The sequence below is a fragment of the Aureobasidium pullulans genome, assembly GCF_000721785.1.
Source record: "Aureobasidium pullulans EXF-150 unplaced genomic scaffold scaffold_15, whole genome shotgun sequence".
Lineage (NCBI taxonomy): Eukaryota > Fungi > Ascomycota > Dothideomycetes > Dothideales > Saccotheciaceae > Aureobasidium > Aureobasidium pullulans.
In genome coordinates this window covers 522,560-545,902 of record NW_021941035.1, presented here as the reverse complement: position 1 = coordinate 545,902, position 23,343 = coordinate 522,560, and the positions used below count along the sequence as shown (strand labels likewise).

The following is a 23,343-nucleotide window of genomic DNA, read 5'->3' as shown; positions in this document are numbered from 1 at the left end:
AGAAATATTCTTATGTTCGATGGACACTTTGCGATACTGCTTCTTACATCAACTTATTAGAGTCGAGATCGGATGGCATGTGCTGTTGTTGACTGTCCCGGACCGAGGCATGACGCATGCGGGGTTGCGAGCAACTCACCAAACTCCCTTCTTTTCCTAGGGCAGTCATCAAATGTTGACTCAACAGCCGAGTCGTTGTTGACCAAACACTCCACCGAGAACCTCGCACCAACTTGGACAATGTGGAGTTACAGGTGTTGATCCGCTTGATTTGAACCATCGGTACTTCAAGTGTGCTTTTCACGAATCAAATCTTCAATCAGAGCCAGAGCTGGCTGATTGTTTGCTGAGAGCTGTCCTGAGATCTGCCGCAGTATCGCTTCTGCAACGCCTGTCAGAAACCAACAGCCAAGTTGTTGGGCTCGTGTGACTAGCAAGATTGTCCAGTAGGCCACGACTACTAAGGCAACAGGATCGGAGCGCACGGTCATCTGTTCGAAATGCTGAGATATCTTGAGCAACCAACCTGCCATGCTCTGCCACGACACCTTCATATCATCTTGACCAAAGCTCAATTCGCAAGACTCGAACAGGTTAGCGATGGCTGTCATGGAAGCAACAACATCTTGAGGGTCATCCGGTCGATTGGCACATCCCGCAAGACGAAATGGAAGCGTGCGAAGAGCATTTGCCATTGCAGTAGGCATACCGCTATTTTGTGGTGTTCGTTTCTCGTCACAGTCTGATGCTGGAGACATCAAAGAGTCGTTTGTACTTCTCACAACGCAGTTCCGGATGGATGATATCAGCGACTGAAACTCTGAAGAAATCGCCAACGGTTCAGTTGCCCACGGGCAAGGACCAGGTAATGCCTGTTTGGCACAGGCCAATAAGCACCTCACCTGCTCACCCATTTCTAGCAGGGTATTGCCTGCCTCGGAAGCGCTGGCTTTGCCCAATCCTGACTCTTTCTCCAGTCCAGGATAGAAATCATACAAAAAATGTGCGGCTATCCGGCGATGGGTCTGCTTCGCGGCGGCGTCGTCCGTGAGGCAAGACAAGTGAGAAGCCGCAAGAGCTAGGACACCATACATCAACCATCGATGACTCAGGGCCTGAGCGACAACATCGACCTGCCAATATGTGTCTACGACATCCATGTCTTCCATGCTTGGCAGAGTGAGACAAGTGGCGGTGGTGAAGTGATGGAAGTATCTCAGTATCTCCATATCTGATCCGAGTCCGTCGGGCATTCTCGATTCGAACATTGGAACAGAGACGGGTGTTGGTGGTGTAGTAATCTCGGCTAGGTGAAGACCAGTTGCCTCATCTCCATCCTGACTGCCGTCATGGTCACTCATTGAAACATCTTTATCGGTGCCGTCTTCATGGCTTTCGGCAGATGGAGATGTCAATGGAGTGACTTCAAAGTATTTGACTTTGGTACCACGAAAAAAGATCTGTAACGAAACCGCGACCGCGAAGGTAGACAATTTGGGTATGGTCTTGTCAGAGCCATGGGTCTCGCTCCAATGTCGTTTCATACGCTTCTCACTAACAGTGAGATGTTGACAATCAGGTAATGTGCATCGGTAGCCGGCAAGGATTGAGATGCCTTCGACAGGCGGTGAGTCGGCAGTCGGCGAGAGCACATCGTCTGGTTCGAGTATGGTAAGTTGAGAGACTGAGGCTATAAGGCGTTGCCTCTCGCTGCGATAGATTTTGTGTCGCAGCAAATGGCTCTCCAGTGCGTTCTTTTGGATTGCATATTGACATTCGCGACAGATCAACACGTTGTGTTTCGAATTGTACTCGAGGAGGTCTCGATGCCCAGCTTTGGTGGTAGGCATGATCGGCAGCTGACGGATCGTCAATTTTCCACACCTCTTCGTTTGGCATGCACAAAGAAGAGAATCATAGAAAGGTAAGAGCGGAACAATATATGTGATTCCAACGACCAGTGTTATTCAAGCGCCGGAATGCGGGGCGCGTGAGAACGCGATATCCCGTTCCCACCCCAGCCAATCGCGAGTCTATACCAATCCTTTGTTTCTCATATCGCGTTCCTTCCACTTTCTCTCCTTTTTGTCATCACAGATGTTGATTATCAATATCCAAGTTATTTGAAACTGCACTGAATAGCCAACATATCGCAATGGAGCCTCGTATAAAGGGCAAGTCATTTCCAGCAAGAGCAGGTGATATCTCGTTCATCACAACAGCTATTCCCGCAAATCTTCCGAATATCAAGCCATGTCTACTCCTCAAAACCAAGCCGCGTGGTTGAACAAGGCCGACTCTCCCTTGGAAGTCCGAGACGCTCCTCTACCTACAGCCGGACCCGGAGAGATCGTTGTAATGAATGCTGCCATTGCGATCAATCCCGTTGACTGGCACATGCAAGACCATGGCATCTTTGTCCAACAATGGCCCACTATCCTCGGCTGTGATGTTGCTGGAGAAGTTTTTGAAGTCGGGTCTGGCGTCGACCGCTTCCAGAAGGGAGACCGTGTCATTGGGTAAGCAGTGCCATGTATCTTTACCCAAGCATATATTGATCAGTTTCGTTAGGCACAGTACTCCATTCCCCAACGGAAGACCCTCAGATGGTGCTTTTGCTTTGTACACCATCGTCTCGGCCGACAAGGCGTCCATCCTCCCGAACCATATCTCCTTCACCGATGCAGTTGTTGTGCCTTTCGCCGTGGAGTCGGCTGTTTGCGCTTTGTCTGTCAAGGAGCCTGGTCCATGCATGCCTGGTGTATTCACTCCAGCTCTCGGCCTTCCTCTTCCAAGTCTGGAAGGCCATATATCCTCCATCAAGAAGACTCTGGTTGTCTACGGTGCTTCTGCTTCCACTGGCGCTATGGTAACCCAGCTGGCCACAGCAGCTGGCATCACGGTCATCGCCATCTCAGGTAGCCACAACTTCGATCTGGCCAAACAATGCGGTGCAGCTCAAGTCTTCGATCACAAGGACGCCTCGCTGGTCGAGAAAATCGTAGCCGCTGTCAAGAACCTTAATGCAGACTTCGTGGGCATTTTCGACGCCATCTCAATCCCAGAGACCTTCGAACGCGATCTCGAAATTCTCAAAGCTCTCGGTGGTGGCCATCTCGCAGGCACTCACCCTCCACCCACAGAAAACCTGCCTTCAAACATCCATGTCGGCATGATTTTTGCCTATAGCGACATCACAGCCCCCGTTTACAGAGATTTCGTGACTGGTGCTCTGCAGAGTGGAAAGCTCAAGTGTCTGCCTCCTCCTACAATGGTTGGAAAGGGGCTTGAGTATATCGACGAGGCTTTGAAGATGTGCAAGGCTGGTGTCAGTGCAACGAAGCTGGTTGTTGAGTTGTGATCGCTTGGTCATGATAAGCAAGTGGGATGAAAGGGCTGAGAAGCAGGTTCAGTCATGGACATTACATATAGTACGACGAAGTTACGTCCGTTTTTTGCTTTCCTAGGTAGTTCATAGGACCGAATTGAGACAACATTGCCGGCATAAATGTCCAAAGTGCTTCATAAAAGATTATCTAAACTTAGACTTCAGTACGAGGCTGTACTGGCTTTTGAGTAGGGGGAGCGTCAATTCTGGCCGCTAGTCCTGTGAGCTTGACGTCCGCTGCAGTGTTGTTCGTGACGTCCCACTTGTCGGCGAACAAGAAAGTGTGCGGGAATCCTGGATCGAAGGGTGCCGCTCCCTCAATCTCTTTGATGTCCTCTTGCGTAAGTCTAATGCTCAATGCGTCAATGTTGGCCTTGAGATGTTCGACCTTGCGCTGTCCGACAATAGGGAAGACGTTCGGAGTCTTGTGCATGACGTATGCAAGAGCAACTCCGTGCATGGTCGCGTTGTGCTTGTCCGCGACCTTCTCAAGGGCCTCTGATACAGCGATCTCCTGCTCATTGGATTGAGATGCACGAGCAGAGCCTTCGTGCTCCTTGCTGCGGGCCTCCTTGGTCTTGAACTTGCCCTGGCCAAGAGGACCCCAGGGTGCAAGTGCCATACCTTGGTCCTGACACATGGGGATGATTTCTCTCTCCATGTCTCTGTAAGAGGCGTTCCACTTGCCCTGATAGACCGAAAAGGGACGCAGGCCGTGAGCGCGAGCGTAGTCATTGGCCTTGACCACGACCCAGGCAGGAGTATCAGAAACTCCGAGGTAGAGCACCTTCCCAGCGGTGATCAAGGCATTGAGTCCATGCATGACTTCCTCCACACTGGTAGAGAAATCCCACCAATGTACGTAGAGTAAATCGATGTAGTCCGAGCGAAGCTTCTTCAAAGAGCGGTTTACGGAGATGTGCATGGACTTGAAGGAATTGCCTACGAAGTTTGACTGCAAAGGCTCGGCATCACGAGCGTGACCTCTGTATCCAGTGGTATACTTGGTCGCGATACTATGATGTTGATTAGTATCTGACCAGCTCATTTGGATGATAAAGACACATACACCATCTGGTCGCGGTTCTTCTTCTTTTCCATCCACTCTCCAAGCCATTCCTCAGACTCCTCGCATTGATAGGCATTGGCAGTGTCGATGAAGTTACCGCCTAGATCGAAGAAGGCGTCGAGTACAGCGAAACTGGTGTCCTTGTCGCACTCGCCCATGAAGTCCTTCCTGCAGAGAGTAAGTCAAAACGTCCTGGATATTATATCCTGGGCATCTTACCATCCAGTGCCAAAGTTCATTGCTCCAAGGCATAGTGGTGAGCATTTGATGCCTGCGGTAGGTGCAAGCACTCTATGGTAGCCAAGCAGGCTCTTAGGCTTAGGAGCAGGATCGAAGAAAGACATGGTGTTTGATGAATCTTTACTCTGTAGTATGAGTAGATAAAGAATTGGAATCGGCTATGCTCTCAATGTGGGAAACATATCTTATTTGTACCTTCCTCACTGGTCGATAAATGCCATGACGTGTGCAAGCAGTCCGGAGTTTAAGGGGCGGGGTTAAGCTTCAAGCAGGAGCGACCGGAGTTAAACGTTCAACTCCTGAACCTTCTCGGTAGCAAGCAGAAGCATAATGAAAAAGTGTATAATCGTTGACCACTTGGTCTTTGCTTCTGAGTAGTAATATGTACAAGAAGAAAATATGGTATGGGAACTTGTTATTGGAAGCTGATCCATGTGAATTACTGCTCGTTTGTAGGCCGGTTCAGATCTTTCAAAGGGACCTGTGACTCGTACGAGTTTCGATCGCTCTTGTTCTGGTCCTTGCCCTGCTCAATACTGTCGGTTCGGAAGTCGCTGTCTGAATCTCCGACATAGACTTGGACTTCGGTCTGGCGATTGATGCCTTTGATGTCTTCTCGTTGTATGTGATCGAGTTGCGAGTGGCCAATGACCGCAGTGTTCTTGGGACCGATGTTCATCCCGTCGTCACCATGTAGGGTATGCTGATGATACGATCGTTCTGGGAATGGCGTTTGAGAGGACGATTTTGGTCTGACGTCGTTTTCCGATGTGCGAGCGACTTTGACAATCATATCTGCCATCTAAAGGAAATCAGTATAATCCTCTGAGAAGCTTGGCTGATGTACGTACACTCATCTCGATATTCAGCTTAACCATATATGCAACCGGGTGAAATTGGACGAAAAGCGTATGGTTTCTCAAGGACATGAGTCCAATAAGCATAACCTGGACAGGTGTCAGCAAGGCTGTCTCCATACTTGAACATTCATGTGAGAGATCATACATCCATAGCGACCGATACCAGGCCTAAGCGAGTATAGTATGCAACAAGAGGCTTGTATTTCCGTAGACCATGGTATTTGACCAGACGAGCTCGGACGACGTAGACGAAGTACCAGTTCAAGAAAGCATCGACCAGCATGATCAAGACTTTGGATAGTCGGTCCCAATAACGGTTGATGTGGACGTAGGTTTGGTTGACCGGAGGCATCAAATGGCTCGGAATGAAGATGCAGAATACGGCGATGTTGATACATGATATTAATACGGCAGTTACGATCTTGAGTTTCGTTGCGGTAGGTCTGCGTTCGGCGATGACGGCGATTCGGTTGATGATAATTTGCATAAGGAGCTGAACCTCCAGCGCGTAAAAGACCAGGATGAAGAAGAGGAGGACCGGCCTGGATAATCAGTCAGTAACACTTCCATAGCCTTTGTCCGGACAAAACATGAGAGTCTGCCTCCATCGATTCAAGTGTTGCGACAGCTGTAGGCCTGGCTGGAAAATTGCACGTGGGCATTTGCTGTAGATCGGAGCTTTCTTCGGCGACTGACTTCTGATACATAGATGATCTGCCATTATGCTTTTATGTCGAGCAAGCATGTATAGTGTTGCATGCCAGATAACGTTCGCGCTTTGTGTCGAAGCACATCCTGCCGGCTGAAGTCTATTCCGCTCCAGGTCCAATACAGCAGGCGCAAGACTCTCATGCTTATCTCCATACGTCCAACTTACGTGGTCTTCACAACGTCCTTCAGATACAACCAGGTCAAAATGCCGAGGACGAGGTTTGACAGGATCTCCCCCCAGAGCATGTAAATGTAGGTACTCCGGGCAGGAGCCCTATTCGCCCTCGTCTGCTTGTAGGCGCGAACCACAGTCAGCCATCCGAATCCGAGGGAAAATCCTGCAGCGGCCGCCGCAAGTTGTAGGTCTCCAGATGTCGTCGCGTTCGCCATGATGGGGGATGAAGAAAACCGGACAACGAGGGTTGATTCAAGAAAGAACCATCCTTACTCTCGGCAACACCCAAGGGTGCAAAGGGTCATTATATCAAGCCTAGGTTAGGGCGTGCACTGTGCGCATACTAGATGTTGTTCCGCATCATCGCCGCTTGCTTGGTCCAAGCACGGTGTCTCGATCTGAGAAAATTGTGGGAGTAGGTAGGCAGCGTGTCTCCGAAGTAGATATGACGATCCGGCATGTATGAAATCTCTTGAAGTTGGAATGGCATCATGCGTTGTTCTCAAGGCAGCGCTGGTTCTGGTACCAAGATCAGCATCCAGGATCACGCGTCACCAACCTGGTGGAGCTCTGTATTGTAGTATGAAGAATTCTCTACCGAGGTTCACGTGTAGAAGATCTGGGGGCCTGACTTGTTTACAGTGGGCCTAATATATGTGAGCGTGGCTATGACCAAAAATTATGGCTTCGAATCTCGTTTCCGGGCTCTGGAAGGTATCACCACGGTGTCGAGACGTCGCACCTATCCCGAAAGCTTCATCCAGCCCTATGGCGCTAAATCAAGTCTTGGTCAGAATTCATCTATAATGGCTTGGCACATATAAGGTGTCACCCTGTCCCCGTTACTTTCTCAAACGAGCAAGAGTTGGTCCCATGGGTTCTCCAGCTCTCAACGCAGCCATGGTCTTCTCATCAATCTCAAATCGTTCCTCACAGATCTTCAAGCACTTCTCGGCATGCTCAATAGGCAGGACTACCACTCCGTCCAAGTCGGCGAGAATCAAATCACCAGGATTGATGGTTAGTGGCCGATGCTGGGTAGGAGACGTGAATTGAACGGGGACATTGAGAGCGGAAGCTCTGGTGAAAGTATTGGAACCAAGCGCGGAGGTTCCTTGAGCAAACACCTGCGTTGGTCAGTATTGTGACTCAGGCTTATAGCTTTGTTAGCAAAACTGACTGGGAAGTCCATCTCTCTGTGCTCATTCAGATCTCTGAAATTTCCATCGATCACCACACCCTGCGCGCCCAGATGTTTAGCTCTAGTAGACATCAAGCCACCCCAGCATGCCGAGTACAGGTTTCTCGGCTGTGAGATGAAGACGACCGAATCTTTTGTTACGCCATCGACGAAGTGTTGCGATGGCTTGGGAGAGGTTGTGTCATTTGCATCTACCATCTGGACAGTATAGGCAGGACCAAAGATTTTCTTGTCTCCGGCTTGCTGCAGGGGCGAAAACATCTTGATACCGTGTAGGTAGCCGCCGTATTTGACATTCAGCTTGACCAGAGCATCGCCGACCTGATCGTGTTTAGCCGAGTGAGATTTGGATGATGGATAGCCGACACACATCACAGGAGGTGAAGCGCTTCAGCGCGTTGAATACATGAGCGGGGACTGAAGTAGACATTGTTCCCACGGCCGTACTAAAGGCTCGTTTTGATAGCGAGAAACAGATATACAACGATGATGAATGGGAGACAAGCAGAAGGTTGGGTCGTCGGGAGTCGGTCCGGCCGTCGTGACTTCTCCGCACAGAAGGCTCCTTCACTTTCCGACGACAATCCTCGCTCATGAACCTTCCTGAATATATCAATGATCAATGATTCCACAACAACATACAGAGAAAACAGTCCAACACCTGGAAGATGTAGCAGATCTTGGATCGCTTGATGCGAAGCTTTGACATGTGATGGCTTCTTCGGCGCCCAGCTGAGAAGCCAGCGCGACGATGAAAAAATTGTTAGTCGACTCCCAGAAGGAATTGACTGAAAGGTTCCAAAGAATGCGTCGACGTCCACCGGAAGAGAAGTCACGAACTCTTGACCGGCTCACATTCGGATTCCAACAATGCAAGCATTGAAAGCACCCGGTCGACATGTGATCCTCACCCATAAAGGACGAGGAGAACTGTTTGACAAAACTACCATGGCATTGCGCGGGTGTTTCCCCATTCGAGAACAGCCATTACAGCTTTCCCACCGTGGGTTCACGTTGCGTTCTGTCTTCTCTCCCCACTGTGCTGCCGCTTCCAATGTGCAGAGGACCCCCGGGAAGCCTTCGCGTGGTCGACTCCCGGTTAACATAAGGCAAGCCTTGTAGCTCCGCACACGAGTTGCGACAATCTGGTTGCCACTACCCGGATCTAACTCTCCGCAGGCGGTGAACCGCAAAAGGCGTCGGATCCAGGTTTGCGACTGGTCTGAAAGTCAAGGTTTGACATGCGTCTGTACGAGCAGAGGATTATGAACAATCGACCCAGGTCGAACAGGCCAGAAGCACTGCCGCCGTCCGGGAATACAACACTCCGTGAGAATGAGGGTAACGAAGGATGAAGGGTGCGCGGCGCCATGACCACCTGTACACAGAGGGCGTGAAGCGGCAAGCCATGGGCGAATTAGGAAAGAAAGATGGGGTAGGGCGCCATCAAGGCGCAAACGATGAAGAAGATGACAAGGTGTAACAGACGTGACCTGGGCAAGACGCGGAGGATGAAACGCAAATAAAGAAGATCGTCGACAACGGGACTGGAACGAGAAAGAAGACGGGCAACGCCAAACGAGGTTGGGGACGAACTGGGACAACAGTTCTAGAAGCGGATAAAAAGCAGACGGCCCAGGTTGGCGATGATGTTGGTAATTTTGAGGAGAAGATATGTCGAAAGAATGATGAGAGAGAGAGGGGAGGAAGAGAAGGGATTGGTTTGTTATGATGAGTCGCGGCGGCGCGAGAACAACGCCAAGACTTTTATTTTGCTGTCATCAACTCTCACTGAGTCACTTCTCGCAGTCACATGCTCGGTTTGGATCCATCGAAATCTCAAATGCTTTCTCTACTGGTGTGTTGCGAGTTTTGGGGTTGATCTGACACCTAGTACGACCCCATACACCACCGAAAGTCATGGAATGTTGGCGTCCCATTCAACAATATCGCCTGTAAGTTTCATGGGCTCAAGCTACAGTCTTGTAATGCAGAACCATTCGAACAAGAATTTGCGGTTGGTACAAAGGCCTGTATAGAGCTACAAGGCAACACAATTATATCATCACTGTTGACACTCATGTCTTCTCCCTTATGTTTCCTCCTCCGATTCCTGACGCTTTGCGATTTCCGATCGAGCTGCCTCGAGAAGTCGAACCACCCGAGCTTCGTAGCTGTCGTCCTTCAAAGCATCAAGAATAGCATCGTACTGTCTCTGGAAGTCAGACACATCATCTGTATAAACTGGAGACTCTTCATCCGAATAGTAATCGGAATCGTCTTCATCGTCCTCGAATTCGTCCTCGGCTTTTTCCTCTTGTTCGCCTTCGTTCAGTGGTGCGGCTTCAAGTTTGGCTTTGGCTTCTGCGGCATGCTGACGTGCGGTCTCTTGGAAAGACTTGAACCAAACGGGTGTCTTTTGCCGTTTGAGAGCGATCAGTTTTCCTGCGAGATTGTTGTCCGACCCTGGTGCCGCTTCAATATCGAGACTCTTGAAAGCTTGTTGTGCCAACTCGATATCTCCGTTTAGTCGATTGATCCTTTCGAGCTCTTTCTCAAGCCGAATCACATTTCTGAACGGCTCTTTCTTCTCCCAGTCTTCGTCCAAATCTTCGCATTGTCCCATGCAATGCGATATAGTGGCGTTTTCATCCTCGAATTTAGAGACGTCGAAAGCGTACGGCCACCCGCATCTTCTGTACAAGCTGTTATACTCATAGAACTGGGAAGCTTTAGTCTTTGCGCAAGGACGACACATGGCATAAACTGCTTACCTCCCAGTCATTGGGGTTATCTATTCCGCCTGGAATGTACCTCAGAGTCTCATGTCTGCTCTTCATGTCCTGGAAGAATTTGACAGCAGGCCGATTGGGGTATTGACTCAGATCCCACCATGCTGAACCTCGAAAGTCATCCCATTTGCATCGAAATGCAGGATCTTGTACCTCACCATCTTGATCAACTGCCCAAAGCTGGTCTTTGGTCGTTAGTCAGCAGCTCAAAAACTTCCCAGTCGCATGAAGGCATCTGAAACTTACAGGTTTTTGTGTCGACAACAATGATGGTATTGTGGTTGCCGCATTTACTCAAGACAGCATAGTGTGGTTTGATATAACCACCATTGCCATCGTCCCAGCCTGGTCGCTCCCCTTCACCCAAGTAACAAGTGATAAAAGGTAAATCAGAAGCGGGAAGCACACAGCTGTCTAGCCAATTAACATCACCACCTCGCAGATCGAGAAATACGCCTCCGAACAGATAGTATGCTCCTCCATCCCAGTGGCCAAATCTGGTTTTGACGTCCTCTTGTACGTATGGTAGAAGCTGATAGAGGTCGACTACCTGCTTGGAGATGCCCAATCGTGCTGCTTCTTTGATGTTGATCGGTTTGGAAGTGTGAGGAGCAAAGTGGACCTGGTCCTCGGGCAGCCACCGCATGCCTATCCATAATCTGAAGAGATCTTCTACTGAGCGTGCGATCTCCACCAGCTTAGGGTCTGCATTGTCCGGGTAGATTGGACTGTAGATGCTTGGATCCAATGGTGGGACTCGATAAACCGGGTAGTCGTCCTCGGAGTCTGACATGGTCATAGGATCAGTTGTGATCAGACAGGAATGGAATGCTAGTTTTTAAAAGGTTCAGACGGTGTACTTGTTACATCTGTCTGGAAATAGTGGCCTTTATGTTTGTTTCGTATATTCCGAAATCGGGGCCAGAATGTCGCCTATTTGAACCACTGCTCGTGACTATGATACACAGCCACATGCCGAGTGTCCCCTACTGCCCCTATTGCTTCCATGAAGGTGTCTTGTCCAAGCTATTACCCCACGAGAGGGAACGAATTCGACTTGGCAATGTGTCAAAAAGAGGATTTAACTTTTTCGACAGCGACTAGTCTACAGTCGATCTCGTGTATCATACTGGCTGCCTAAACGCGAGATGATCTATATAGCGAGTCTTGGTAGCAGACACGAGGTAGATCGAACATTGTGCCAGTAACAGTCTTCAATTCTGTTATCGTGATTCGTGACTATGACCTCCGCTCCTGTTGTATAACCATGCAGTACCCACATCATAGCTTGACAGGGAATCTGTTTCTGATACGCTCTCCATACCAGTAGAACACGACAGGAATGGGTAGAAGTGCAAGAGCAACGAAACCGAGCAGGCTGTTACCCCATCCGAGACCCAGTGCATCGTACATATCGAGACCGGCAAGTGGCAGCAACCCTCCGAGAATCGAACGAAGCAGAGTATTGGCAGCCATGGCAGAGGCTGCGTGCATGGTGAATGCATCGATCAAATATGTCTGTATGCAAATCAAGCATGAGATTACACCAATGCCAAAAAAGAGCGTGCCAAGCATGGGAACACTCCATTGCACATGGTTCTGTGCTGTCCATCCATAAATGAAAAGACCGATAGGCATGGTGATACCAAGGAAAATGAGAGGAGGCAGACGAAACTCGGGCTTCATCTCGCCATTGTTGCGTGCGGAGAGGAGCTTGAGAATGCGATCCGAACTGGCGCCAGTCAATACGAGACCGACAAACATGCCAATACCGCTGGCAATATAGCTGAGTCCCACATTGGAGCTGGAGAAGTGGTAGTGTTCCTCAAAGACGAAGGTGAAGGTTGTGAACAGCAGGTATAAGATCCCGTACACAACAGCGACGTAGAAGCTGGACAGGAAGACGATGGGCGAGAAGCATAGCATCTTGAATGGTCGCACCAAAGCGCGAGACATTCGCTCACGGTCGGAGAGCCCATCATCTAGCTTCGAGCGAAGATCGGCATTGTCCGTTTCTTTCTGTAATCTCTTGGTCTTGCTTCGTAGTAGGGCGGGTGCGTAAGTCTCTTTGCAAACGATTGCGTGTATGATAGTCGCAACTCCGTAAGCAATTGTAATCAACCAGAAGACCCTGTGACGGAAAGTGTCAATGGTATGTAAGTCATGACCTAAACTCGTATTGCACATACCATCGCCAGCCCTCAGCAGTCGCCAGGTAGGCACCAGCTACGGGTCCGATAACGGGCCCGAGCAAGGGACCGACGGCATAAAAACTCATCGCGGCGCCTCTCTTTTCCTGTGCAACCATATCTGCAATAGACGCTCCTCCGAGAGTGACAGGAGCAACACCGAAGCAACCAGCCAGGAACCGGAAGACGATGAGCTGGGACATGGAAGATGCAACTGCACAGGCGACGGTGAAAACGATGAAGCCTACATTGCAGACCATGTAGACAGGACGACGACCGTAGATCTCACTCAGAGGAGATATGAGCAGCGGACCAACAGCGAATCCCAGTAGGTAGACCGACACGACGAAGGCAGCAAGTGTGACTGAGGTCTCATGGAATTCTCGCAGGACATCAGGAACACCAGGGGCGAACATGGACGATGCAAGTGGTGTCAGTAGAGTGAGAAAGATGATAGTACTGCAGTTGATAATTTTGGCTTTGCCAGTCCAGTTCATCGGATTTCGAGGGTCCTCGGGTCCATCCCAGTCGACGACATTCGGGTCGGTCGTGTTGGTTGATTGCAAGGAGTTCCCGTGTTGCTTCTCGATGTCCGTGTCAAGATGTCCTGTTGTTGTCCTTTCAAGGTCTGAAGATGACTTCGAGCCGGCGTACACATTTGGGTCTTTCTGTTCGACCATCTTGAATGTGAAAAGGAGTGAAAAGTAAAGGCAGAAGATAGAAAGATGCACACTGGTGTCGCAGCGTGACCCTCCTCTGCTATATAGGACCTACCATATCGATGGCTTGTGCATATACCATCACGGATGAGCGGTTTCCGCGTATAACTCAATCCTCGAGTTGACAAACAAGGGAGAGTGAGGGGAAGGAGTAAAGCTGCACGGAAGCGCATCTTTCCTTGTGATATTTATGCAACTTGATCGGCGTTATGCATGCTTCGGTCACCAAGCTCGGGACCGCCTCTTGCCGTTGTGCACACTTTCCGAGTGTGGCGCTTGGCCGTCACCTTTGTACTTGACTAGCAGTGCGACCAGAACATTATTGAATTAAGAAGATGAGATCGAGAGTGGTTGTCGTCAATGTTTTGTCGCAATACATGGAAGCTTTGTTTCCACGCATTCTATACGATCTGGTCGATCGGCATGATTATGTGACATACAAGCGTTCTCATCGAGTCCCATATACATTCTGTAGCAGCTTTTATCTACACCATCAAGTAACATACAACAAACTTGTTGACACAGGCGGTCGTGTCGGGTATTCAATTACAACAAGTGCGCTCTCAACGAGGATCAAACTCACTTCAACTCATCCATGCCGAACATAGACTGACTCTGGTTCAGGGCATGTCCATGACCTTGATGATGCTTTGTCTTGTCGCGCATCTCTTGGTACTTGAAAGCAAAGTTCAGGATAAGAGCGACGAAAAGGCCGACACAGACAACTACAGGGCCAGTCAGAGCGTCGAAGTCTTTGCCACTTCTTTGTTCGATAAGGCGACTTCTCCATTGGTAAACACCCCAGCCCCAGACTCCACTGAAGACTGCCGCAAGAGTGTAGACGAGCGCCAGTGCACGAGCGATGTTGTTTTCTTCGCCAGCAGCGTTGAAAAGACCCAGACTCAAAGAAGCGAGGAGAACAGTGATATGCTGCCACTTGATGAAAGTACGCTGGTTGGCAAGCCAGACCTTGGCTTCGACCTTGACGGGGCCCTGATCCTTGATCCAATACTCAGGCTTCTGGACACCAGGAGGCAGAGGCATGTCGCGGTCACGGCGGTTCCGAGCGTACTTGGAAGTCGAGAAGGATGGGAACAAGGTCTGCAGTCCAGACTGCGTCGTTGCTTGGACCTCGGTACCATGAGCTTGGCGACCATCATCGTCAGAGTCTGGCTCATCTGCGACGGCAGCCATACCGGTAGGTTGAGAGCGGGCAACACTTCCAAGAGATTGACCGCCAATCTGCATCTGACTTTGACGAGATGCACGACGGTCAAGGTAGCTGCCCTTGTCAGTGGGTGAACCGACGGGAGACATCTTGCCAGGCTTGTATGATGAGTGGCTCTTGCTCTTCATCAGACTTCCAACAGCAAGCTCATCTTCCTGTTGCTTTTGCTTCTTGGCCTGCTCCTTCTCAAAGGCCTCTTCAGGATCTTGACGAATATCCTCCTCCAGCGTTGAGAGCCAGAAGGGGAAAGTGTTGACATTGTCCTCGAAGAGAGAAGCGACACCATGCACGAATTTAGAGAACTTGGGTGCCTCCTTGACAAGATGCGAATTCATCAGATCATCAATCCATTCGTAATTCTTGTCGTTTTTGACCTTGATCTCGAGGATGGCATGAGGGAAGGTGGCAAGTTCACCCTTACGGATAGACTTGAAGGGCCACTCCATCTCACCATCGTCGATGTCTCTGCGGTGCCAGTCTTCCGGGTCGCGACACGGACGCTCAGAGTCGATGGCATCTTCTCTGATGAAGGCAAGGTTGGTGTCGATAGAGATTCTAACTTTGTCGTCACCAGGGATCTGGAAGGCAGTACGAGTGTAGTTGGCACGGAGAACTGGTTGCAGCTCGTTATCCTTGATGAACGACTGGATATCGTTGATGCCCTTCTTGAACGACTCCAGAGCGTCCTCAGAGACTTGGCGAGAAGAGCGCTTCTCGATTGCCTTTTCCATGTGGTAGTCACCCTTGATGAAGGGCTGGATATACTTGTCCTTGATAGGGAAGCGCTCGTCGGCGCTGGTGTTTTCGGTCTTGACAGTCTTCTTCTCAAACATGATCTCGGGCTTCTGCGATAGCTTGCCATACCATCTCAGGCGGAGGTTGGAAGCGTCGGTCTTGTGCTCGACCTTTGCCGAATACAGGTTGAAGTCGGGGTTGTCGAAGTAGATGGAAGTGATGGAAGGGTCTTGCTGGGTGCCCTCGGCGATCTTTTCGGTCTGAGGGTTGTAGACCAGGACAGGCAGACGACGAAGGATGACGGTCTTTACTTCGAGCAGGTTGTCCATGTGCACCCAGAATTTGTGCGAGGTGTAGCTTTCCTCGCCAGCGATGGACTCTACGAGCGATACAGGACGGTCCTTGCCCTCGAGGTTCTGACGTGCGAAAGAGTACATGGCCGACAGGCGGTAGAGGAGAGGTGAGTAGTCCTCGTTGTTGAAGGGAACATCGGCCATTCTAGACTTGACCAAAGGGCGGATACTCGAGACTCTGCCACCTCTCTTGCGGTCGTGCTTCTTTGCAATCTTGAGGAAGCCGGTGTAGTTGATGCGGCTGTACTTCTCCAGCTCGTTGATGTCCTTGGTGATGCGGTCCAGCTCTTCAATGACCTCCTTCAGGATACGCTTTCTCTCGCCATCCGAGGGCAGGGGCTTCTTGGTCGACTCGTCGGAGGCATTCTGAACGGCTTTGGCGACGGGGTCCAGCTTGGACTCGCATTTGGCGGTGCGGTCGCGCAGCTTCTGGTATGTCGACTTGTGGAAGTTGGTGACCTTCTCCAATTGGTTGTTGACCAGCTCGCCGTAGAAGGCTTGCGCATCCTCGTCGGTCCAGGTGTCGTCCTTTCCCTTTCTGCTCGGCTCGTCCTCCCTCAACAACTTCTTGAGCTTGGTGTAGTCGACGTACGACTCCCTCCACGGCTCGTACACGGCATTGCGCAGCGTCGTTCCGAACTTCATCTTGCTCGTCTCTTGCAATTGTGTAAATCACCTTCTGTCGACCTGCAAAAGGAAGAGTTTTTGAGCCCAAATCAATTGGTAGGTCGTCGAAATCGGAAGGAGCCAATCACCGTCGCCGGCTTTAGCACGCCCAAAAACTTCAACTCTTCCACGGTGCTTCAATAGATTTTGATTAATTCAACATTTGATTTTTCTATTTTCAGTCGTCATGTCCAGCTCGATGAATAGTCCGTCTGGCGACTCTCGCATTGATGCCATAAATCACCTCCGAAAAACACTCAGTTGGCTGAAGAACAACCCGTATCCGTATGTGGCTGGTCCGGAGACGCTCAAGAAACGTGCATCTGTGGCCTTGATCGTGCGCATACAGCCATCATACGCCCATCGACCGGATAGTACCGCTCCATCCGCTCGCGACTTGGACTCTTTCTTTGCCCAGGAGTGGGTCAAACATGGAGAGGCTGAGGTGCTTTTCATAAAACGTGCTGCCCGTAAGGGTGATCGTTGGACTTCTCATGTTGCCCTACCCGGTGGTAGACGAGATCCCGAAGATGCAGATGATGAGCAAGCTGCAGTTCGTGAAGCCGCTGAGGAAGTGGGCATTGACCTGTCCGAGAACACATCAATCGCTGTTGGCAATCTTCCCCAAAGAGTTGTTACAACCAGCTGGGGACGCGTACCGTTGATGGTCCTATGTCCATATGTCTTTCTTGTTACGCGTCACGACCTCCCTCAGCTCCGTCTGCAGCCTACCGAAGTTGCTTCAACGCATTGGGTGCCCATACGCTCACTTCTGGATCCAAAGCAACGGACTGTATCCTTGGAAGATGTTTCAAACAGGCTGGCGAACCAGGAGACCGGCAACAAAAGATGGGCATTGGCTGGTATGCTTGGTAAAATGGAGTTCAGTGCTATCCAATTGCTTCCTACAGAGAGCCTATATTGCCATGAGTCGCCGTCCGACGACTCGACCCAACACAATCCTGCACCTCCAAGAAACGCATTTAAGAGATTCTTGAGCTTGAGCCATTCACAAATGTTACCTCCTCCACCGCAAAATCAACCTTTAATTCTGTGGGGCTTGACGCTTGGTGTGGTGGCTGATTTCCTTGACTTACTACCACCACACAATGCGTTGGAGCTGTGGACTTATCCTACCTTTACAATGCCGGACATCAGACTAGTGATATGGCTCACTACTTACAAGTTTAGGGAAAGTAAAAGACTGCAACTGGAAGCAGGCAATACCTCCGGTCCGCCTACCGCAGCTGTCGAGGAAGGGTTGGATGCCGTCTCTATGCCAAACGACGAGCGCTTTAACGATGTAGGAATGGGAGGTCTGGGTTCTGGACGCAGCTTGAAGGGTCGCTCTTTCGAGAGCGCAGTAGGGACTATGCTTGAGGGTTATTATGCTTGTATGAGAAAAGGCGTGACTTATGCTTTGATATGCCGAGCGGTCGGTATTGCTACGGTCACGGCTTGGCTATGGTCGAAGAGATGGGCTTTCGGAAATGTGTTTGCTCGATAGAGCACACACAAATAGTGCTCGGAGTACGAGCGACTATACATTACATTTGGTTCGATTATAAAGCATACTCCGTGAGGATAAACAAGAAGATGCTGACCATTGAATGACTTCGGACGGGGCTACCCCATATACAACTTCGGGATATTTGTGTCCGAACGAGAAAGGTAAAACCACTCCCCGCGCGGAGATGATGGCCGAATGTGCTCGGCTTTTGACCCTTGTCGGTCGGCAATAGAGCGACAGAAGGATGGCGACTGTCCACCTCTTATCCTCTCTGTCTCCCTCTGAGAGCAGAAGTTTCAGTACAGCGGTCTTTCTTTCTCTCAACTGGCCATATCTTTAACAGCCGCCATCATGAGCAAAGTGTACACTTATGACGAAGGTAGGCGCACAAGACTCCGAGTCGTTCACCCCACAAAGACTGATTGCCGCCCCAAGTCTCTCAACACCGAAGCGCAGACAGCTGCTGGGTTGTTCTGTACGGCAATGTCTACGATGTGACCAAATTCGTTCCCGAGCACCCCGGTGGTGCAAAGATCATCTTACAACTGGCCGGACAAGATGCAACCGAAGAATACGACCCGATTCACCCACCAGGCATCCTCGAGGAGTCACTTGCACCGGAATGCAAATTGGGATCGTTCGACGCCAGCACGCTGCCCTCGGTGGAGAAATCGCCCGTCGACGAGAACAAGGTCGATGAGGAAGCAATTATGCCACTCGACCATTGCCTGAACATGGACGATATCGAAGCAGTTGCTACAAAGAAGATGAGCAAGAAGGCATGGGCATACTATTTCTCAGCAGCCGATGACCTCAGATCGAAGGCTTTGAACAACACCGTCTACAACGACATCCTTCTCCGACCACGAGTCTTTGTGGATATCACCAAATGCGACACGAGCTCAACTATGCTGGGAAACAAGGTCAACATTCCTCTGTTCGTTTCACCTGCCGCTATGGCACGTTTGGGCCACCCAGACGGTGAGCAAGGTATCGCAAAGGCCTGCTCGACATTTGGTGCCTGCCAGATCATCTCAAACAATGCTTCTCAGACACCAGAGCAGATACTTGAAGGCTCTCCCGAGGACCAAGTCTTCGGATGGCAACTCTATGTGCAAAACGATCGCAAGAAGAGCGAGGACATGCTCGTCCGCATCAACAATCTCAAGAAGATCAAGTTCATAGTCTTGACGCTCGATGCACCTGTTCCTGGAAAGCGCGAGCACGATGAGCGAGAGGGAAAGAATGTCGGCGCCAACCTGCCTATTCGTAGTGCACACCAAGAAGGAAGTGCCAGCACTACATCACCTGATCCCAAGGCCGCAAGCTCATCACCAAAGAGTGGCGGTAGTGTGGCTTCGGCCATGTTCGCCGGTACTGCTGGTGACCTGACATGGAAGACTACGTTGCCCTGGTTGGCCAAGCATACCAAGCTGCCCATTGTACTCAAGGGACTGCAAACACATGAAGATGCCTATTTGGCTTCTTTGTATGCACCTCAAGTACAGGGCATCATCCTGTCCAACCACGGTGGCAGAGCTGCCGACACCGCGCCCCCTTCAATCCACACACTGATCGAAATCCGCAAGTATTGTCCAGAAGTCTTGGATAAGATTGAGGTCTGGGTGGACGGAGGCATCAAGCGTGGCACCGATGTGGTCAAGGCTCTCTGTCTGGGAGCAAAAGCAGTGGGTATGGGTCGCAATGCACTCTTTGGACTCGGTGCAGCGGGCACAGCAGGTGTCGAGCGTGTGTACGAGATTCTCAAGGCCGAGATCGAGACGACAATGCGACTGCTCGCCGTCGAGAGGATTGAAGAGCTTGGACCCCAGCACGTAAGTACTTCTTCTGACAAAACAAGATACATCAACAGTAGTCTGACATACATCACAGATCAACGCCAGAGCGGTGGAGAGAGATATTTACGACGGCCCAGCAGGTCTCGAGAAGCTCAGCATGTGGATCAAGGCCAAACTGTAGATACAAAACTTTATTCAACGATTCACATTTCGCGCATGGCCTTGAATCTCGAAGGGCCTCTCAATCAAAGCAACGTAGAAGGCGTCGCACAATCTGTACGGGACAAAAAGGACAAAAAGAATGACTCTCCATCGGGGAATCGAACCCCGGTCTCCCGCGCTTGACAAGAGTAAACTCTCATGACAAGCGGAAATCATGACCACTAGACCAATGAAGATGAGGCCAGCTGAGCTGGAATTGGTTTCTCGTGTGGAAACGAATCCGATCTAGTGGGTACATACACTCGCAATTGACAAGATCTCTCTTGCCACAGATGTCAGACGCTGAGGGATGCAATGAAAATCGTGATACGATAACGGGATTCATAAAGCTAAAGATTGGATGATTAGCAGGGAAGTGCGTCTGTAATTAATGTGGAAGAAAGAGAAGAGGATGGCAGGAGCATAGGAGGATGGATGAGAGTGATGCATGGCGGCAGTCGGCAGTGGTCGGATGGTGTCCGGAGGAGACGGGCCTTGGCAGGTTACGTCGTGGTGGAGGTGCGAGGCAGCATTGGATGCTCCAACAACAACCCAGACACACACAAGATACAAGACCAAGATGGACGAAGATTCGCCATGGGGTGGTGAGCAGATTCACACACAATGCTTGTTGGGATATTCTGACTCAGGCCATGGCAGACGTTCCGTCACGATCGCACTCGAACAGCAACCTGGCCGCCCAAGCTACCGAAGACGAGCCAACCACGACGACATCGACGACTGAGACAGACACTCCTGCCGTGACCGAGAGCACTCCAGCCAAGGTCAAGAGCCCGCCGTCCAAGACGCGCCCATCGCGCCGATTTGGAACTCAATCCACCACACTCGAAGCACTCGACGATTCGCTAGGCCCTCTTGGTCCATTGGGCGATGTACCTGCTGAAGCCGCTCCTGTCGAGGAACGTCCTGCACCACCGCGAAAAGAGCAGGCTGCTCGCAATGCCCCTCCGACTGCCTTGATGGAGAGTACCACTCTCGACGACGATGGCACGTCAACCATCTCTGGACGCGCCCCTCCCCCTGTTCAACCTGCGCCTGTCGCCGATGCTCCCAGGCGCCAGATGCAGCCCAGTGTTAGCATTGAGCAGGCTGCCAAACCTTCCTTCGACATCAGCGTTGGCGACCCACACAAGGTCGGCGACCTGACCAGCTCGCACACCGTCTACCAAGTGCGAACAAAGACAAGCAGCAAGGCCTACCGAACTCCCGAATTCACTGTTTCACGCCGCTACCGTGACTTCCTATGGCTGTACAACCAGCTGCACAATAACAACCCCGGTGTCGTTGTGCCGCCACCACCGGAGAAGCAGGCCATGAACCGCTTCGACCTGAACTTTGTCGAGAGCCGTCGCGCCGCCTTGGAACGTATGCTGAACAAGGCTGCTGCTCATCCCGTCCTGCAGCATGACGGCGATCTTAAGATCTTCCTTGAAAGCGAAACCTTCAACGTCGACATCAAGCACAAGGAGCGCAAGGACGTCGGCCTGCCCGAGACAAAATCGGGCGGCGGCATGCTGGGCGCAATTGGCCTGTCGGTCGGGTCCAGCACTAAGTTTGTCGAACACGACGACGTAAGTGCCGCTTATTCCTCTTATATTGAATCTCTCCCTCCATCTCCCGCCCTACCCGAACCCGTGGTGCCCAGTTACCAGACTTACACGATGATGTCGCAGTGGTTCCATGACCGTAGAATTTATCTTGACGCCCTCGAAACTCAACTCAAAGCCCTTCTCAAATCTACCGATACCGTTGTTGCCCAGCGCAAGTCGTTGGCCGAAAGCTGCCAGGACTTCTCCGCTTCCTTGCACCAACTTGCTTCGGTCGAATTGTCACCAGATCTCTCCGCCCCTCTCGATGCTCTTTCCGACATTCAGATGCGCATTCGCGATCTCAACGACCGCCAGGCCCAGCAGGACGTCTTGACTCTTGGTATCGTCATTGACGAGTATATCCGCCTGATAGGCAGTATCAAGACTGCCTTCCAGCAACGCCAAAAGGCCTACCACAACTGGCATACAGCCGAGGCCGCTCTTCAGAAATTGAAAAACACGCACGACAAGCTGTTGCGTGCTGGGCGTACTCAGCAGGACCGTCTTTCACAGATGCAAGCGGATGTCGCAGATGCTGAGCGACGTGTCCATCAGGCACGTCTGCTATTCGAGGACATGGGTCGTCTGATGCGCAGCGAACTGGACCGCTTCGAGCGCGAAAAGGTTGACGACTTCAAGAGCGGTGTCGAGACCTTCCTCGAGTCGGCCATTGAAGCACAAAAGGAACTCATCGAGCTCTGGGAAACATACTTGCTGCAATTGGACGCTGATGACGATGAGTCCGCACCATATTTCGCTGCTGGTGTCAATGCCAGCGAGCGCAACCCAGACCAGGACGCTTCAAGTCGAGATGCCGCTGAGGGCGGAGAGGCACCTGCTGCTGAAGCTAGTGAGGAGACAGGAAACACAGAGGAACAGCAATCTAGTCTTGCACCTGCCGCTGCTGCCGAGGTCGAGAGCGAAGCATAGACGTACTTGAAGATATCATGTAGCGAAAAAGGATTCCATAATGCATACACCGCCCTTGTTTAGCCTTACGTATGTATCTCTCTATCACCCTCCTCGTTCTTCTCATGTAAAATCGCCGCTTGATATGTATGCTGTCGATGGTCCTCCATGATTTGCTGGAAGTTTTTTCCGTCATGCTGAACGGGACACCCTGGTCATGGCAAGGCATCACATATTCTCAGTCTTGTACACGTCAATCTACCTCACTCCATGGTGTATATAGTGACTGTAGGATCAAATGTACTCATGATCGGGCTTGACTGTCAATATTTGTCAATCCGGTGGTATTATCGCCATTTGTCATTTAACATCTCAAAGCTTTGTCAATGTCGACCACAACCACCACATGACGACCACGACGCTCTGAATATCACTGAGAAACACAACAAGCGGCGATATAAGTTCGAACGGAAAGACTTACGCCAGCGGTCGGAGTAGGGTAGCGCTCGATCTGGAAGTCAGTTCACCCTTGCGTTCACTTCTCATGCAAAGATGGAAGAAGCAAGGATGCATAATGGAAAGCAAGGGTGCCATGGGTCGAGAGACACATGCTGATCAACACGTGCAATTAGCTCTGATGAGAATGGATATGGATGATGATGATGATGATATTCGATCCGCATCCTCCGCCCTCCGTGAAAGTACCACGAACCTGCATCGCTAATGACCGGTGTTCCTCTGAGAAAGCACTCCGCCATTTCCACTGTTAAAAACGCCGATGCTGCCCGAATCCCCTAATGCTCCATGACCAATGCTTGCCAGCTTGCCATACCCCCAAAAAAGAAAAATCGTCCTGTTGTTGCCATGTTGGATTTCCCTCCGCTTCATCTCGTGTTCGTTGATATCGTTAATGTTGTTAGACAGTAAAGGAAATGAAGAGACAAGAGGAAAAAGACCCCCTCCGAAGATGAAACAAAAATGTTCTCCC

The 23,343-nt window shown here is 50.8% G+C and overlaps 11 protein-coding genes across 11 annotated transcripts; 4 read left to right on the top strand and 7 right to left on the bottom strand.

Annotated features, from left to right (window-relative positions):
* Positions 1-38: 38 nt before the first annotated feature.
* M438DRAFT_367324 (uncharacterized protein) lies at positions 39-1,911 on the bottom strand. Its single transcript, XM_029907946.1, has one exon. It carries the CDS (start codon positions 1,848-1,850, stop codon positions 288-290), a length of 1,563 nt encoding a protein of 520 aa, XP_029758526.1. The 5' UTR covers positions 1,851-1,911; the 3' UTR covers positions 39-287.
* Positions 1,912-2,253: 342 nt separating this feature from the next.
* M438DRAFT_357367 (putative quinone oxidoreductase) lies at positions 2,254-3,361 on the top strand (the record flags this gene model as incomplete). The annotated part of the gene is made up of 2 exons (XM_029907162.1): positions 2,254-2,519; positions 2,572-3,361. The coding sequence occupies 2 exons, from the start codon at positions 2,254-2,256 to the stop codon at positions 3,359-3,361; spliced, it is 1,056 nt and encodes a 351-aa protein (XP_029758525.1).
* Positions 3,362-3,410: 49 nt separating this feature from the next.
* M438DRAFT_323286 (Aldo/keto reductase) lies at positions 3,411-4,882 on the bottom strand. The gene is made up of 3 exons (XM_029902999.1): positions 4,677-4,882; positions 4,458-4,625; positions 3,411-4,404 (listed from the first exon to the last, which is right to left on the bottom strand). Exons 1-3 carry the CDS (start codon positions 4,799-4,801, stop codon positions 3,543-3,545), a joined length of 1,155 nt encoding a protein of 384 aa, XP_029758524.1. The 5' UTR covers positions 4,802-4,882; the 3' UTR covers positions 3,411-3,542.
* Positions 4,883-5,136: 254 nt separating this feature from the next.
* M438DRAFT_337367 (uncharacterized protein) lies at positions 5,137-6,658 on the bottom strand (the record flags this gene model as incomplete). Its single annotated transcript, XM_029903989.1, has 4 exons — positions 5,137-5,499; positions 5,549-5,644; positions 5,703-6,099; positions 6,435-6,658. 4 exons carry the CDS (start codon positions 6,656-6,658, stop codon positions 5,137-5,139), a joined length of 1,080 nt encoding a protein of 359 aa, XP_029758523.1.
* A 627-nt stretch (positions 6,659-7,285) lies between these two features.
* Positions 7,286-8,074, bottom strand: M438DRAFT_337366 (RraA-like protein; the record flags this gene model as incomplete). The annotated part of the gene is made up of 3 exons (XM_029903988.1): positions 7,286-7,570; positions 7,624-7,965; positions 8,015-8,074. 3 exons carry the CDS (start codon positions 8,072-8,074, stop codon positions 7,286-7,288), a joined length of 687 nt encoding a protein of 228 aa, XP_029758522.1.
* A 1,635-nt stretch (positions 8,075-9,709) lies between these two features.
* On the bottom strand, positions 9,710-11,476 carry M438DRAFT_63714 (uncharacterized protein). Its single transcript, XM_029910215.1, has 3 exons — positions 10,683-11,476; positions 10,419-10,621; positions 9,710-10,366 (listed from the first exon to the last, which is right to left on the bottom strand). Exons 1-3 carry the CDS (start codon positions 11,233-11,235, stop codon positions 9,737-9,739), a joined length of 1,386 nt encoding a protein of 461 aa, XP_029758521.1. The 5' UTR covers positions 11,236-11,476; the 3' UTR covers positions 9,710-9,736.
* A 241-nt stretch (positions 11,477-11,717) lies between these two features.
* On the bottom strand, positions 11,718-13,305 carry M438DRAFT_278367 (MFS general substrate transporter; the record flags this gene model as incomplete). Its single annotated transcript, XM_029900998.1, has 2 exons — positions 11,718-12,567; positions 12,626-13,305. The coding sequence occupies 2 exons, from the start codon at positions 13,303-13,305 to the stop codon at positions 11,718-11,720; spliced, it is 1,530 nt and encodes a 509-aa protein (XP_029758520.1).
* A 618-nt stretch (positions 13,306-13,923) lies between these two features.
* M438DRAFT_337363 (SPX-domain-containing protein) lies at positions 13,924-16,305 on the bottom strand (the record flags this gene model as incomplete). Its single annotated transcript, XM_029903987.1, has 1 exon — positions 13,924-16,305. One exon carries the CDS (start codon positions 16,303-16,305, stop codon positions 13,924-13,926), a length of 2,382 nt encoding a protein of 793 aa, XP_029758519.1.
* A 220-nt stretch (positions 16,306-16,525) lies between these two features.
* M438DRAFT_278013 (uncharacterized protein) lies at positions 16,526-17,833 on the top strand (the record flags this gene model as incomplete). The annotated part of the gene is made up of 1 exon (XM_029900970.1): positions 16,526-17,833. One exon carries the CDS (start codon positions 16,526-16,528, stop codon positions 17,831-17,833), a length of 1,308 nt encoding a protein of 435 aa, XP_029758518.1.
* A 354-nt stretch (positions 17,834-18,187) lies between these two features.
* M438DRAFT_357359 (uncharacterized protein) lies at positions 18,188-19,816 on the top strand (the record flags this gene model as incomplete). Its single annotated transcript, XM_029907161.1, has 3 exons — positions 18,188-18,215; positions 18,272-19,671; positions 19,730-19,816. 3 exons carry the CDS (start codon positions 18,188-18,190, stop codon positions 19,814-19,816), a joined length of 1,515 nt encoding a protein of 504 aa, XP_029758517.1.
* A 387-nt stretch (positions 19,817-20,203) lies between these two features.
* On the top strand, positions 20,204-22,428 carry M438DRAFT_347576 (Vps5-domain-containing protein). The gene is made up of 3 exons (XM_029905937.1): positions 20,204-20,441; positions 20,497-21,428; positions 21,531-22,428. Exons 1-3 carry the CDS (start codon positions 20,417-20,419, stop codon positions 22,374-22,376), a joined length of 1,803 nt encoding a protein of 600 aa, XP_029758516.1. The 5' UTR covers positions 20,204-20,416; the 3' UTR covers positions 22,377-22,428.
* Positions 22,429-23,343: the final 915 nt, after the last annotated feature.

Coding starts and splice junctions, on each gene's coding strand:
- M438DRAFT_367324 (XM_029907946.1), bottom strand. CDS start 1,850: ATGCCTACCACCAAAGCTGGGCATCGAGACCTCCTCGAGTACAATTCG.
- M438DRAFT_323286 (XM_029902999.1), bottom strand. CDS start 4,801: ATGTCTTTCTTCGATCCTGCTCCTAAGCCTAAGAGCCTGCTTGGCTAC. Junction 4,626..4,676: donor ATGAACTTTGGCACTGGATG/GTAAGATGCCCA, acceptor TACTCTCTGCAG/GAAGGACTTCATGGGCGAGT. Junction 4,405..4,457: donor AAGAACCGCGACCAGATGGT/GTATGTGTCTTT, acceptor TCAACATCATAG/TATCGCGACCAAGTATACCA.
- M438DRAFT_63714 (XM_029910215.1), bottom strand. CDS start 11,235: ATGACCATGTCAGACTCCGAGGACGACTACCCGGTTTATCGAGTCCCA. Junction 10,622..10,682: donor TGTTGTCGACACAAAAACCT/GTAAGTTTCAGA, acceptor TAACGACCAAAG/ACCAGCTTTGGGCAGTTGAT. Junction 10,367..10,418: donor ATAACCCCAATGACTGGGAG/GTAAGCAGTTTA, acceptor AAAGCTTCCCAG/TTCTATGAGTATAACAGCTT.
- M438DRAFT_347576 (XM_029905937.1), top strand. CDS start 20,417: ATGGACGAAGATTCGCCATGGGGTG. Junction 20,442..20,496: donor CGAAGATTCGCCATGGGGTG/GTGAGCAGATTC, acceptor AGGCCATGGCAG/ACGTTCCGTCACGATCGCAC. Junction 21,429..21,530: donor AGTTTGTCGAACACGACGAC/GTAAGTGCCGCT, acceptor ATGATGTCGCAG/TGGTTCCATGACCGTAGAAT.